Source organism: Canis lupus, chromosome 2, assembly GCF_048164855.1.
Source record: "Canis lupus baileyi chromosome 2, mCanLup2.hap1, whole genome shotgun sequence".
NCBI lineage: Eukaryota > Metazoa > Chordata > Mammalia > Carnivora > Canidae > Canis > Canis lupus.
The window spans coordinates 47,306,915-47,323,186 of record NC_132839.1 but is presented as its reverse complement, the minus strand read 5'-3'; the positions used below and the strand labels follow the sequence as shown (position 1 = coordinate 47,323,186).

The 16,272-nt window shown below is 39.5% G+C and overlaps 1 protein-coding gene across 10 annotated transcripts in view; it reads left to right on the top strand.

Moving 5' to 3' along the window:
- The window catches only part of MCTP2 (multiple C2 and transmembrane domain containing 2), a 242,141-nt gene extending 226,132 nt beyond the window's left edge, over positions 1-16,009 (top strand). For all 10 annotated transcript variants that reach the window (XM_072798305.1, XM_072798333.1, XM_072798352.1 and 7 more), the window contains 3 exons: positions 4,556-4,665; positions 10,429-10,526; positions 12,701-16,009. In XM_072798305.1, coding sequence (XP_072654406.1) covers positions 4,556-4,665; positions 10,429-10,526; positions 12,701-12,769 — 277 coding nt within the window. In that variant the 3' untranslated portion in view covers positions 12,770-16,009. The remainder of the gene's footprint in view (positions 1-4,555; positions 4,666-10,428; positions 10,527-12,700) is intronic.
- Positions 16,010-16,272: the final 263 nt, after the last annotated feature.

Here is a 16,272-nt window from a genome sequence, read left to right as displayed (position 1 = left end):
TCTAGGTCATTTTGAATTTATTTCAATATTGTATTAGAGTTTTATGTATGAAAGTTTGACACATTTTTGTGAGGTATATTCCTAAATATTTGATTTGTTTCATGATATTTCAAATAGCCTCTTTTTTAAATATTTAATTTTCTACGTGTTCGTTACTAGAGTATAAAAGTGAATACATTTTTCCTGCATTCACTTTGTATCTATAAATTTTGGGAAATTTAGTTATCTTAATTTTTATCTGAAGATTATTGTTCTAGATTTTCTATTGCATAACCATTTTATCTAGGAATAATTTTTTCTTCCTTATTTTCTAATCCTTATACATTTTTCTATGTTTTCTTGCTTCATTATACTGGCTAGCAGCTCCATACCATGTCGAACAGAATTGGTATTGGTGAACATTTAGATATCAGAGAAAAAAACTTTTAACTTTTTACCCTAGGAATGATATTTGCAATAGTCATTTGTAAAGACGCTTTGTCAGATTAAAGAAGTTCCCCTTTATTCTTAGTTTACTAAGAATTTTTATCGTGCATGTGAGTTTTGTCAAACGTTTTTCCTGATTTCATTGGGATGATATTTTTTTTTCTCCTTTATTTTTGCTAATGTGGTCTATTATTCTTTTTCATTTTTAAATTTTAAGGCAATCTTGTACCTATTGAATAAACCCAACTTTGCCATGCTACACACTCTCTTCACATATTGCTATATTTTATTTACTATTACTTTGCATAGGATTTTTGGAGCTTTGGGTGTGATCATCAGTGAGAGTTGAGCTATAATTTTCTGTTCTTAAATTCTTAATGGAAAGAAGATTATTCTAGCCTCATACAACAGATGGGAGTGTTCTCTCTTTATCACTATCTGGAAGAGTTTACATAAGCCTGGTGTCATTACTTCCTTTAAGATTAGATAAAATCTTAGTAGTCCATTTAAATTTAGTGTGGTTATTAATATATTTAGATTTAAATTTGTGGCTTTTATTGTTTTCTTTGTCCTTGTTCTGTTTTGTTTTCTTGTCTGTATTTTTTATCAGAGTGTAAGCACTCTTTTTTTTTTTTTTTTTTAAGATTTTATGTATTTATTCATGAGAGACACAGAGAGAGAGAGGCAGAGGGAGAAGCAGGCTCCATGCAGGGAGCCGGACGTGGGACTCTATCCCAGGTCTCCAGGATCAGGCCCTGGGCCGAAGGTGGCACTAAACCGCTGAGCCATCCGGGCTGCCCAACTCTTTTGCTATTCTTTTAGTTGTTACCCTAGAGTTTACAGCCTAATATAAAGTGTTAACTTATTTTGTCTTCCCAGTCAGGAACCTTCTTAATTTTGGTACCTAGCCATTGATTTGTACCCAGGATCTGCTACTATGTCTCTGTTTTCCAAAAACACAAAAACCAAAAAATTAGAGCATAAAAGTTGATATTTGGTTTTACTTATTTATTTTAATTTTAATTGGTTGATTTCATGATATCTTAATTTTGTTTTTATTTTTATTGTAAATATGGTGCACATCCATGATAAAAGTAACCAAACAGAAAGCTCTCCTTTATTCTCTCTACTTCCTTTTCTTCCCCTTCTGTCCATCCTATTGAATTACCATTAACATTTTAGAGTATATCCATCAGAGGGTTTTTTCAGTTTAAAAACCTCTATGTGTGGTTTTTGTACATGTGTAAATTTATTAATAAAGACATATATATGTATATATGTGACACATACCCACATTTATTTATGCAATTTATTTTTTCACTGTCTTTCACTTACCTAGCTTTGAGCCTGTGTGTTGAGGGGTAAGGGAGTTTGTGTGGGTGCCCTTTTTATTATTTCATTGTTTTTTTTAAAGATATATACACTTGCAACTGTATGCTCAGAAAAAGAGAGAATAAAGGTTACCTAGCTCTGTGTATATAGTAGATGCTTAATAAATGCTGAATTGAACAAAACAAAAATCTGCATGATACTACGAAGTAGACATCTATTTAGATTTTTCCCTTTATTTAGATATTGTGCTATTAAGGAAATTGATGCTATTTCCTTTTGTAAGTACTAGCAACCATTACTGTGACATTCATGCATTGCCCCTGCATCCCTGTGCAAAGAGATCTGTAGATTAAACTTCCTGCCATGGCATAATTTGGAGCATTCAGGGAGTCTGAATAACATTTCTACAAGCATGAAATTGCCCTCCAAAACATTCAACTAAAAGTTTTACTACAGAAGAAAGTAGTAAGAAATGGACCCATATATATATATATATATATATATATATATATATATATATATATATATGTAAATTTAGAATAGCCTAGAAAAAGGCATGAGGAAGGAGTAGGGAGAATATCAATTATTCAGTTTGTTGGTATCAAGTTACTAGACTAGGGAAGTCTTTGGTAAGTGCTACCAAATCTAGAAATCAGCAAGGGAAAACATTGATAAAGTTGGTCATGTAAAATATATAATTTTATATTTAAAAATTTATAAACCAGATTAAAAAAAGACAAAGCAACACATTAGAAAAACACTGTGACAAATATGACAAAGGACTGATTTCTTTGGTATCCAAAGAGGTATTTTAAATCACTGAGGAAAAAGTCGAGCAAAACAGCTTAAGGCACAATAGACAAATCATAACTGCTTTCTGTTTTTTCAGTTTTTATAATGTGCTAAAACCAGAATGTGCTAGCTACCTTAAATGCAAGTTCTTATTTAACTTTGGCAGAACTCTATGACAGGGGTATTCTTCTTCTCCACATTTTGCAGAGCAGAAGTTGGTGCAGGTTGATTAAATCGCTTTCTTGTAGCTTATTAGAGATGGAGCTTGAACTCAAACCGATGTCAGTATGCTTAAACATCCGTTTTCTTAAGCACTTTCCCAAATTCTGGCACCTAACGAAGAAATCAGCTGGAAATCGCTTACGAAACAATTAAAATGATGAGCATACATGTTAAAAGGTGTTTAAATTTGCTTATAGTTTTAAAAAGCGAGAAATTCACATGTACCTTTCTATGGGCAAAGATTAAAAATGTTTATAGTCTATAATAAGAGGGTGAGGTGACTGGGTTTTTCTAAGACTCTTTGTGGAATTGTGGTTATTTACAAAACAAAATAAATTTCTCTCAGCCTCAATTTGCTCATGTGTAAAATGAGGATAATCTTTACTCAGGAGAATTGTGGTGACCATCATGACATGAAAAATATTAGCGCAAAGGGACACCTGGGTGGCTCAATGGTTGAGCATCTGCCTTCAACTCAGGGTGTGATCCCAAGATCTGGGATCAAGTCCTGCATCAGGCTCCCTGCGAGGAGCCTGCTTCTCCCTCAGCCGATGTCTCTGCCTTTCTCTCTCTCTCTCTCTCTCTGTGTGTGTCTGTCTCTTATGAATAAATAAATAAATCTTAAAAAAAGATATTAGCACAATGGCACAATAAAGTGTCCAGTAGCTATTATATGTTAGCCTCCCCACCCCTACCACACATTCACACAAACAACACACAAAAAACAAAGAGACAAATCTTTTACCCCTTTATATCCTTAGCACAAGGCCCAGGGTCAATAGATAATCATGTAAGTGAAGCTAAAGACCAGGAAGAAGAAGGGCCAGAGTCTCTCATGGGCTCTCCAAAGGACATGGGATTTACAGATCATTTTCTAGGACCATGAAAGTGTTTCCACTGTTTGTTCAAATCTACATCCCATGTTCTGGATCTCCATTTGCACATAAGTCAAGGAGGCAATGCATATACTGAAAGGATCCAGGGGCCTCATGAAAATAACATGTGGTCGTATAACCTGCATTATCTATGGGTTGGTGGCATAATGGTTTGTAGTCAAATGTCCTCAGCCCATTTCAGGGTAACCTTCTGGAGTCAGTGAGTCTGAAAGTTCTAAAGATAAGTTATTAGAAAACACAAAAGTTGAGATACCTGGATGGCTTAGTCAGTTAAGCGTCAGATTCTCGATTTCAGGTCAGGTTGTCATCACAGGGCCCTGAGATGGAACCCCGCATGGAGCTCTGCATTGAGCATGGAGCCTATTTGAGATTCTTTTTCTCTCTCCCTCTGCTGCTCTACACGCCGCCCCCCCCCCAACTTGCATACTCTCTGTCTCAAAAAGGAAAAAAAAAGCATCAGAGCACCTTAATAATATCCTCCATTTTCTAAATATTTACTGGCAACCATGTCTTCATTGAGAGAATAATGTTGACTTTGAAGTGACCTCACTAACCTTTCATTTTGAAGATCTCCATGCATGGAGCCATCATGACAACACTATGGTCTTTCATTGCTTGTGAGAGCCAGAGTCTTCCCTTAAACACTATCAGTTCCAGGAAGGCAAAGTCACCACGACCTTGAGAAGTTGGCTGGCAGTTGGTCTTGGGACCTAACCCTCAGGACCTCAGTGAAGGTTTTGCAGTCCCCAGTTTGGCAGATATCTCTCTCCAGGTTTTTAGAGAGACTTTTCCAGTAGACCTTTTTCATTTGTGTAACTAAGAAATAAACACAGCAAGAGAATGTGTAGAGCATCAGAGAAAATGACATTTATGTGCTTTGTCTGCAGCACATTTAACTGGACGGTCCCATTCCTTTCGTTCCTGGCCTGTCTGATCCTGGCAGTGGCCACCATCACTTTGTATTTTATTCCACTCCGGTACATCATTTTAATCTGGGGTAAGTCTGGCATGATCCTTTTGCTGGCAGTCAGTTTCAGGTAAGAACCAATTACTCATTTGTAAAGTGCGACTATAAACTTTAAATGTGCTCTTGTAGGCAATTAAACATGAGATTAAGGGAGGCATTTTGGGAAAAAAACTTCCAAGACCTCCCTGAAAAGGCCAGTTGCGTGAACGATCAGTGTAGATATTTATAGGCCTCTTGCATAATTGCAATCAAATAAAAATGTGATCGTGCATGAGATTTCCCTTTGGGCTTCCATAGTCATAAATACCCTTGGATAATATATTGCCGTGGCCCGGTAATTTTCAGGAAACACTGTTATTCAAACAGTGAGCCAACACCTGCATCTCACCCTTTATATTATGTAAAAGTAGATCTGGCCACAGCCAGGTTGCTTCTGACACTTCATCTCTCCTGGAGGAAAAATAACCTAACCCAATTCTTAAATCCAGAAGCAGTAGAAAGGAAGGGAGGTGGTTACTCCCTAACCAGTGCCTGAAAGAAGAGGAAGCTATAATTTAGCAGGGTAAATGGTGTGCTATATAAAGTTTAGCTGCTTTAAAAAAGTAGAAACAAAAATCTCAAACTTGAAATAAGTGCCATGACTTGATTTACTACTCAAGCTAGCAGTTGGATAGAAGACAAGCAGCTTTGTGAATATTTGTGTCTGTTGCTGGGTGGGCTCTGGGTTGATAGAAGGAGCATACATTGCAGTAAATTAATTGCGGGAGAAACAAACAACCCTTTTCCATAAGAGTCTGCCAGTCACAGTTTTCCATTCCTTGGCTCCTATGACTACTGCTGAGTTCTCAACCATAGCTATTCCTTTCTAGGGATCCTCAGGTGTTGAGGTGTTCAGAGAAGTTATCCATACAAGTGACTGCAATAAGGTGCATTTACCTTTAAGCAAAAGCCTGAGAGCTTTATGTCAGATAAAAGCTACAACCTTTCTAAAACCATTAAGTGTAGACCTTTTCAAAGAGAATCCACAGGAGTAGAATCCTGCTGACAAGGAAAGCCAAATGTAGACATCTAAAAAATAGAATAACTCATTAAACTTCAGAAGTGGAGTGATTTTGAGAGAACATAAGCCACTGGTTGTCTGTTTTGTCCAAGAAGTGAAAATCCCATATAAAGAAGTATCTCTCTTTCATAGCAAGCCCAAGAAGAAAAAGGTATTCTGATTTCCCTCTGTAGGGGTCTATTTTAAGCCTCAACGACACTCAGTCTTGGGCAAAGTCTTCTATCCATATTTAACCTTTGTTTGTTTCTCTATTTTTCAACAATGCTAGCACATTGGTCCATAGACCCTTAGAAAGAGAACATAAAGCTCTTCAGGATCCATTGATCAGGAAGGAACATTTTGTAAAAGTATCTCCCTGAATACCTTACGTACTAAACATTATCCATATAGACTGAATAATCTCACTCTTTCTTAATGGTCTTTCATTAAGAATTAGTTTCCAAATCCATTTACTGATCATATTTAAAAAACAGATCTTTAAAGCTGTTGTCTGATCCTAATCAGAGCATGATTCAAAATTACTGTAATCATTTGGCCAACATTGTGTTCATTTTTAAGCTGGTATAAGTTGAATGCATGGTCAGCTTGTCAAACACTGTTTCTCATGATTTCCTCCTCATTTCTGGTGCATACTTGACTTGCTTTTCTGCATCTTTCCCTCCACAAAGAAGACTGTACTGTTTCCTTATTTGATCATCAGTGTTGGAATTCCAATTCCTCTTTCTGTTTATCCAAAATTGCTTTGACTTCTGATCTTATCCTCCAAGATCTTGGCAGCTTTCCAACACCAACTTTTAGCATCTAATTAATGAGAGATAGCTCTATTTATTTCAGTTTATAGGTGAAATTATTAAATAGCATGGAGTCTCTTATGTTCTCCCGAGCTGACAGTAATCCTTCAAGCTTTGTTTTCTGTGTCTAGTTCTTTGGTTTTCTGCTCTGGACAGGGGCTTATAGATTATTGTTGAGTTCACTATATATAATGTAGTCAAAATCCTTGACAATAAACACATGATCTATTGCCTCATCGAGTAAAACCTGCCATGCCATCATGGAATATACTCGGCAGTTCTATCAGGACTTCTTCTTTTCTGATACAAATTAGTTATTAGCTAGCATGAACCCAGGACATTCCTTTGCATATCTCCTATATGATTGTATCCTTGGCAGAGACTTTCTCATGTAAAGTCTTCTGACTTCATATGTCTTCAATTTCTAGTGTTCCTTTCAACTTTATTAAGGATCAGAAGATCATTTCTTATTCTGAGTTACTCATTTTCATTGAGTTAAGATCCTAAGATTTTTTTTTTTGGTCCACTATTTTTAACCCTTTGGAACAAAATTACTTAACTGTATGTTCTATATTTCCATATTCTATATACCCAAATAATATTTTTATAGGAATACTTATTAAGTACCAGAATTATTTACCATAAGCCTCTGAAAAGCAGCCTAATTTCAAAATGGCCATAAGGAATATTCCTTAACTCACCGACTTCATTGTAAGCTTTTGAAGGGTGAGACATTTTTCTTTCTTCTTTAATGTATAATTCCTAGAGAAGCTACATATAGGTAGTAGTTCTCTAATAAGTACTTGTCAAATATTTAATGAGTCTGCATGTTTCATACCTGTGGTCTATAGGGATGGCATTTCTTTTGAGCCTACCACCCACCTCTCTTGTGTGGGAGTGTAGATTTTGAAAAAGATGTGAGAAGTAGTTTAAGAGGGATATTTAACATTTTCTGAAGGAAACCATATCTACTGAATTTTGATCACCTATTTGATGTATTTCTAGAAAGCAAGGTACATTTTAGGATTAAATCCCATGTGGGTTTTCTGCCCCTTTTGAAAGGTTTCCCATATTCCTTTCATTCTGTTCTTCACTATAGATGCTTCTGTTATGATATGAGGTACTTCTGTTGTTCCAAGGTAGATGTGAGCTCCCTAAGCTAGATTTTGGGCTACTTGAAAAGAAGACCCATGACTTATTTAACTTTGTATTTCCATTTGATGACACTGTGTCTTTTATGTGGTGAGCTGTAGTGTTTGATACATGGGCAAGCAAGGACCCTCTGCCCCACCTCACCCATCCCCACCAGTGTACTGAGGTCAGGGCTGCATTCCAGGCACTCATATAAGTATCTGAAAAATACTGTTTTAATTCTGTTTCAAGTGTGTATTCACCTGTGACCATACATGCAAAAAAGTCATGCAATTTTTCCAACTTTCTCCAAGAGATAGATAGATAGATAGATAGATAGATAGATAGATAGATAGATTGATTCTACTAGATTGCTCATTCCACTCCACTGATCCATTCAGTCTGGATCTGGGACTATTAAATGGTAGTATCTTTCTCAAATATTATCCTTTGGTGTTTGGATCCCATTTCTTTGTGTGTGCTAAAAAATTAAAATTCACAGCAAATAGGCCCTCTGCCTTTCTGTATTTGGGTTAAAAATACCTAAAGGTATATCCATCGTGCTACTAATAAAGTACAACTTCCAGATTTGGGTGTGTGCTCACATGCCTCACACTATAAGGATTCTTCTCTCACCACACCCCTTTGTTTTTTGGCTTGTTAACATCTAGAGTAATGATGGTAGCCCTTCATCATTTTGGAACTTCAGATTACGGAATCCTTGCGCTTACATTGTCCAATGTGATTCTCTCATCAACCTGGGAAACTACATAGGATAGGTCTTTATTATTCAGATTTTGATGTAAGAAATCTGAGGCACGGGAAGGTCAAGTGGTTTGCCTGAAACTACACAGATAATACATGGGTGATGCTGCAGCTGGGGCCCAGCTATTTGTGATCCATAACCCTCGTTCCTTGCCCCATGGCCCCATAGTGATGACCCAGGAGTTCATGAACCCCTGTTGACACTTGGTTTCACACAAAAGATCATAATGCAGAATTACTGACATTTAACAACGTTAAAAAAAAAAAAAAGATAAGGTGTGCTTTTGAAGCATGCAATCTGAGTGCCTTATAATTTTTATTCTAAGTTTTTCAAACAGACAATCTCAGTGCATTGTGGGCTACTTCTGCCCTTATTCGTGCATTTGAGCTACTGTGCAGGTTTATAATCTTCTCAGTGACTAAGAATGCCGTGTTTTGATCGGCTGTGAGATTATCCCTGCCTTGCTGTTCATTGTAAAGACTCCAGATGCGCACACTATATATAATTAACAATAGAAGATATATCTTTCCTCAATAAGTCTTTGTCTCCCTTCATCATTTTGCCTTGTCTGTTTTCTTTTGCCAAAAAGCCCATGCTACAATTAAGTGTCTTTAGAATAACACAGTGAGAGTATTTTAGTTTAAAGGAATGCCGGGGGAAATTTTAGCTAGAAACATGAAGCTTGCTGTGGGGGGTAGAGGGAAGAAAGGCACAGTGCAGCTTTGACTTGAGAGATAAAGAATCATTTGGGAGGAGGCTTCCCCAGCCCAAACACCAGGCCACCATTTTACTCATAAACAATGGCCGGCTCCCATTTGCAAAGCTGATGTAAATCTGACCCTCTGCAGAAATGACTAGAGGCTGGCCTTGTGTTGGGTATAATGTCACACAGGAACTTCTGTCCTTAGACCAAAGCAAAAGACTATTTAATGAAGAAAAACATCAAAGCTTTTATGGGCTGGGGGCTGTCAAACCGTTAACTGTTACCCTGGCCTTGAGGTAAGAGTCAGGGTTCATCTGAGGTGAGGATTCATTCAGCATCATTGGGATGGACCCAGCCTTCAGACATAATCCTCACTAAGCATGCGCTCTGTGGCAAGACTTCAGAAGCCCACCACTTTTAGTCTTTCTGCTTGGAAAACTCAGCAGGAAGAAGAGTTGACCCTTGGGGAAAGACAACAGCTCACGAGCTCTTGCCAGCAGCTCTGAGGAACAGAGGAGGAGGCAAGAGTGGCTGAGAGGTACATCCCTCTGGAGAGAAAACCACAGGCAGAGCTCGCCCAGGGCATGCCCGCACCCCCAAGGTGCAGCCGTCACAGATGCCCTAAACACTGAACCCCCTCTAATTACCACTGTCCCTGGCCTAAATTTGCAGGGACTCCAATGACGACGAGACAAACCCACGCACCAGCGTCACGGTCCATAAATTAAGTTAGCAGCCATAGTAAGATAATTTCCAATAATAACTTTTCACAGTTTCCTGCAGCATCAAAGTACAATCAACATGTCAAGTACTGTTCTGCAGCGAGAGAAGAGAAACCTGTGAAAATAAGCTGGAGTCAGGCAGAGAGATTTCTGCAGTTTCTTTTTAACAACAAAAAAGCAACTCCCGCCCTCCACCTCCCACGGCTCCATTTGGTCCAGGGCCCCCAAGCAGAGACTTGTTGGGACTAATGAAGGCCTTTTCCCATCTGGGACGTTTGTTTTCCTAGCAGAGGAGGCTGTTAATCAGCGTAGTCCAGAGAAGCCAGTGCGCACCACGGTTTTAGTGTGTGTTTCTGCTGCCCTGCTGCTGGGATTGTAATGGGATTTTCACAGTTGAAGAAGGCAGAGCTCCTGTCCGACAGAACCACCCCCCCTTTCCTTCCAGAAAAGGCATTTGTGAATGGTTCCGCATGACAGCGACATGTGTGTGACTTGAGGTCTAGTAATTGTTTTACGCTAATTTTTACTTCTGAACCTCCCCCATTCCCCAGTCAGGAGAGTTTTTAAAGATACAGACAGACAGACAGACAAAGAGATTTCTCAGTGCTTCTATTTTTCAGGCATAAATAAATTTACGAAGAAACTTCGAAATCCCTATGCCATCGACAATAATGAGCTGCTAGACTTCCTCTCCAGGGTACCATCTGATGTTCAAAAGGTACGTAATGAATGGTCACCACCAGCGGGGACCCCGGCGCTGAAGTTTGGCCAGCCCCAGAGCCAGAGGAGCACAGGGCAGTGTGTGGGTAATTGAGATAACGAATCAGAAAATCTTTAAAGCGGCCTGGCTTGCAGGGAGGTGACAGGAAAACCTTTGTCCAGAGCATGAGATGATTATGGAAAATTACCCCAAGAAAGGGCTACTTAAGAATGATCTGGAACCCATACTGTGTGGGTATAGTGCAATGGCGTTTGTCTGTTTTCTGATCACTTGCCTCCCCGAAGAGGATAAGATGGGCCCAGTGAGTGGGAGAGTGGGAGAGCCCAAGCTAGGGGAGGGTTGCTTCTTTTCCTCCTCTTCCGGCTGGCAGGCATTTTAGGGGAAGTAGGGGACAAGAGGATTATTCTTTTTATTCTTGCTTGCCCCAATTATGTCGCAGGCTTCCCTTCTGTCCTTTCCCTCTGATGATTTAGGGATGCTGGGGGCAAGGCTCCTACCTACTCTCATACACATAGAGGCAGAGATGGCAGGAAATAAATGGAGATCGATCAGAAGTATTATCACAGGTAATGGTCATTCGGTCCAGCGGCATCTGGTTTCTGTGGACGCATAGAGATTAAACCAGGCAACAATACCAGAAAGTCCTGTAGAGTAGCCTGAGCCAGGCCCCTGCAGATCAGGCTGCTATAAATCCAAAGGAAGGAGGGCAGGCAATGATTTCTCGAAAGGAGAATAGAGATCATAGAAAAGGGAGATGGGGAGACCGTGGTGTGAGATATCAACATGATGATCAAAGGCACAGCCCTTTATTATCTGAGAGAATCCAAATCAAGTATCGATTTTCATCTTTGGGCCACTGACACAGAAGTGGTTCCCCAGTGGCTCTGTGCAGATTGCAGTGACTCGGGCCTGAAAAGACCTAGGGTTTTTTTCCCCTTCACTCTGAGTTCTAGAGGTTAAGATAGAGTCCATGATGTTGTTTTTCTTTAACCTCCATTTTATGATATAATTAGCTATGAAATGCATTCTGTGCATTAGAAGTTACTCGTTAACATTTGCATTCCATGATTATAAAATAGTAACCTGGCCCCTGTTTGTTTTGCATTGAAGATTGACAGGTATGTCATCCCCTGCTCCCCTAGGGGACCTTTACCAAACACTCTAAGGAAAGGGTGCCTTTTGCATGTATCTGCTTTTGACAAAGTATAGCTCAACATATGTGATGGGGCATGGTGTCCTTGGGGAGTTTGGCACAAATGCTAAAAGACAGTCAGCATGAGGTCTGTAATACAATACTTTAAATGAAGCCATTCCACGGTCAGCCAATGAAAACCCACACACCAGAGCAATGAGCGTGCGATGTACCATCATTCGAGTTGCAATCTGAGTTCGTCCCTGCGTCCTCAAAGAAAGGAAATCACCACTGAGCACACCCCACCACAAGGTTTGTCTCTACAGAGTCCAGGCACCAGCCCTCAGAGCGGCCAGTTGACATGAATAGAGAGGGATGCGACCAAAGAGCATTCAAGGAAGATACACAGTCCGCCAGCAAAATTCTCGGTGTACCAGCAAGAGCACTTCCAAATAACACAATAGACAGTTTGCCACTGGGGACTTCCCGAGTGCTCATATTTATCACAGATGTTTTAGCCATTACATTGTAAATGAAATTCATTTTTAAGCGAAATCTATTTAACTCTGTGGTCAGTATCAGTTTCAACATTTTTTTTTTCTCTCCCTGGCAAAATAAATGTATATGATTTGCAGGGATTTTTTCCCCCAAATTTTAGAGACTTTTAAATGAATATTTCTTAGTGAGTTGCTGTATCATATACTAAGATAAACATTCCCAAGAGGCCACTATTAAGCATACTTGTGGTGGGAAATGGGCACGCACACAACTAAAATTATCTGGCGGTGCTGAGAGCAGGTACAAAACCCATGCATCTCATTAGAAAAATCTGCTTTTAATATTTTGGTTTCAAGAAATGATGCATGACTTCTCAAATCCTTCCTGCAATTAATCCCTCCATGTTCCTGTGTTTAGAAAATGATTCATTACCTTTGAACCTTCCTTCCTTTGCCTCCGTCTGTCCTTGGGGAGCCATTAACACACACGATGTGAGCTAGGGTTACCTCACCGCCAGCGGCCCGTCTGTTTGTTTTCACAGGTGCAGTACGCAGAACTGAAACTGTGCAGCAGCCAGAGCCCCCTTCGGAAGAAGCGCAGCGCTCTCTAGGACATGCACCAACCGTGGACACCAGCACCCGATTCCCTATTTGGTTGATAAGACCAACACTATCTCTGTTCAAGTGGTGGTACCCATGGTGTCATTCTGAAATGGGTGCTGTACGGAGCCCTCCATGTACCCTCCCCGCTTCTCCACATGCGCCGATGCACACACGCATGTGTGCACATCCACACGCATGGGTGTGCTAGTTGCTTAGCTAGCGGGCCAGCCAGTCAAAAGGAAACAATCTAGTGACTGCGGAAGACTGAGGTCCCTTCTCAAATAAGAGGTAAAGCCAGGCTGCTGGGGTTCTGAACGGCCTCCTCGAGAGTGGCCAGGAGACCACCTGGATTCAAGAGTGACTTTGAACTTGTCTTCGTACCCCCAACAGATTCTCCTTAAGATGCAGTTATTTCCATTACTGTTTGCACACTCCTTTCAGATTATTGTTCATGTGAGTCAGTTCGTTTCTCTGAGTTAATGAGTCTCTGGTAGCCATCACCTCCCCAACTAGTGTCTTTTATAAATAGATTTTTAAAAATATTTACCAGGATTAGCCCAGGTCTTTGGGAGCCCTTCCGCCATGATTATTGAAAATGTGTATGGACAATTGCAGTCAGCTCCCCCGGTGCTGGATACCAGCCCATATCATGGTCTATTGCTGGCAGTGGAAGCCCCAAGAAGGTCCTGAAGGGACCACTCATCCAAAAAGTGAAGGTTTCATGAGAATATTTGGTTGCCTTAAAAAATGCCATTTCTTCTGACTTGACTTTGCTTATTTCCAAAATAAAATGTCAATATTACAGTTTCAGAAAGAGGGGGATGAGTGAATGAATTCTGAGAGTACTTAGATAAATGAAGGGGCACCTTAGTGGCTCAGTGGTTGAGTGTCTGCCTTTGGTTCAGGGCGTGATCCTGGGATCGAGTCCCGCGTCGGGCTCCCCACAGGGAGCCTGCTTCTCCCTCTGCCTATGTCTCTGCCTTTCTCTCTGTGTCTTTCATGAATAATAAAATCTTGAAAAAAAAAAAAAAGACAAATGAAGGCTGAGGAGCAAGGGACTAACTAATGAATATGGCTACTTTACCTGATTGTCATAATCACTTTATTCGCCTGCATTTTTGAGCAGAAAGTAAAAATAACTCAGCAATCCAAATTAATCTTTTGTTCTTGAGCAAGATAAGCTACACAGAATGCATATATATCTCAGAACCCCATTCCTAGAAAAGCACCACCCCAAGTCATCTTGAAGAATATCTGATTCCTGCCAACCTCACCATTTCATAGTACCCCCCCCCAAGTAAAAACCTGGTTTTATGCATATATAAAATGCATGCAAATATCTTTCTGTTCGGATGATATTTAAGTTGTAAAGACTGTATTTTATTGACACATACTTTGTGCAGTTTTATATATTTAATATATATGTATATGTATTGTAAAGAAAAGTTGAGGTAAAGACCTGATTTAATAGCAAGTTTTACTATTTTTTTCTCTCCGAGTTGTAATTTAATAATCTTCAAACAAAATGTTTATGAAAAATGCCAAAGATTCTAAACCTTATCATCCCGTGTCTGTTTTTCTTCATATTATATCTTCCTGGGTTTCTTTCTGGCTGAGCCAGATTTCTGCATGATTTGATTTGCTTCAAGTTAATGAAGCTGGCTGGAAAAGAGCCTTGCAGAAATTATAAAAGCTCCAGTAAATCTCTTAGTTGTACATACAATAGATATCCAAGAATCTCTTTTGTTAAACCAGTTACTCAATCTTCTGTGTAAACAATGCCTCATTGTCTCACTCCCAACTATCATGTAGTTTATCACAGTCTGTCATTTTGTAACGACCTAAGTCAGACATTTTTAAACAGACATGTGAGATCTGATCAGTCATTTGAATGAAAACTTTCAGCAGCAAAATAACCCCTTATTTATTTAAGAGTGGAACCGATACGCTATTGTTGTTCTTTTGCTATACAATTTCAAAATGAAATAATTTGTCCAACAAGAAGGCATCAGTAGTTAGACTTATTCCCTCTGTAGCCCAATGAGAATTCTCAGCATTAAGTTTTGGACAGCAGCCGGGCTGCAAGGGCAAGACTGAATAAACCTTTAAGAAACTGTTAATGGAAAACAATTGTTAATTGATTCAGTAGACTTTGAACATTAGAAAGGTTAGTTGTAAGAGAAATGTGAAGATTTATACGAGTAATCCAACTTATACTAAGATCCCAGAATGCTCTTTAGATAAAATTTATGGATGGTGAACTCAAAGTTTGATAACGCAAGATAATTTGGTAGGAATGTTGAAGTTTAGCCAAGCTCTCCTGATTGTCTTCTCAAACCTCACCCTCCCGTTTCCAACTCTGCCTGGATGTCTTATAGACACCTGTACTTCACTGGGTTAGAAACTCTGCTCTCTCTTCCTCCTTGTGTTCAGGACCCCTAAACCCATAGTCTCCTGCTTGCTTCCTTGTTTCCCTTACTAGTGCTGGCATCTTCTGGGCTGGGAGACACTGAGCATCCCGTTTTTTTGTTCCTCGTGGTTTTTTTCCCCACCTCCCAGCCCATAAACTTGTAGCTCCAGTGTTTCCATGTTATCTTGGCCATTTCTATCTTGGCCATTTCTGATCACCATCCCCTAAACCAAGGCCTCCGACACCTCTAAGGAGTCATGGCAACAGTGCCGATTACATTATGCCAGATTAATCCTCATTCCGACTATTCTTTTCACTAGAAATACTTTCTCACAAGTTTCTGTCCAAATAAATTCTGCCCTCCTTTAAAATTTTCAGAAGCTTCCCACCCCAAATAGGATTTCTTTCATTTCCTTGGCTAAATTAGACTCTACTCTTCTCTCTTACACCCCTGCCCCCTACGTCTTACATACCTTTCTGCATTTGCCATATTCTGCTATAGCTCATAGTTACCAGAGGCTTTGACTTTCATTGTCCTCCACTGGATAGACCATCCTGTCTGGCACCTAGTAGACACTCAGGAAATACATGATTAATGGACTGGGTCATAGTCAACTTTTCTTCTCTGCCCTTTTATGTATACAGAGAGTTGAGCCAGGTAGATTAGTATGGTCTATCAGAGGAAATAATTTCTTGTATTTAGCACACAACTTATACTGTGTGATATTATTTATAAGCTCTGGCCATGTCAACTATAAACTTCTCAATGATGTCTTATATTGGCGAAGTCATTACCTACATGTCACAGAAAAATAAATTTGTGCACGGTAAAAAATAATCAACTTTGATTTTTCGTCTTGTCATTTATCATTTAATGAACACATACAGAACACTGATGATATGCCTGAACAAAACAGACTACATTCCATTGGTAGAGCAAGACATAAAACAGATACTTTCAAAAAGTGGCATGACATTTGCAGATTCAAGTTTTAAAAACAGTATTCTGGCTGCAGTGGTGGACCAGCACTTATGAGTGTTCAAAGGAGAGCTAATTTGAAGAATCTTTATAAATTGATGGTAGCCTGGACCTTCCAATAG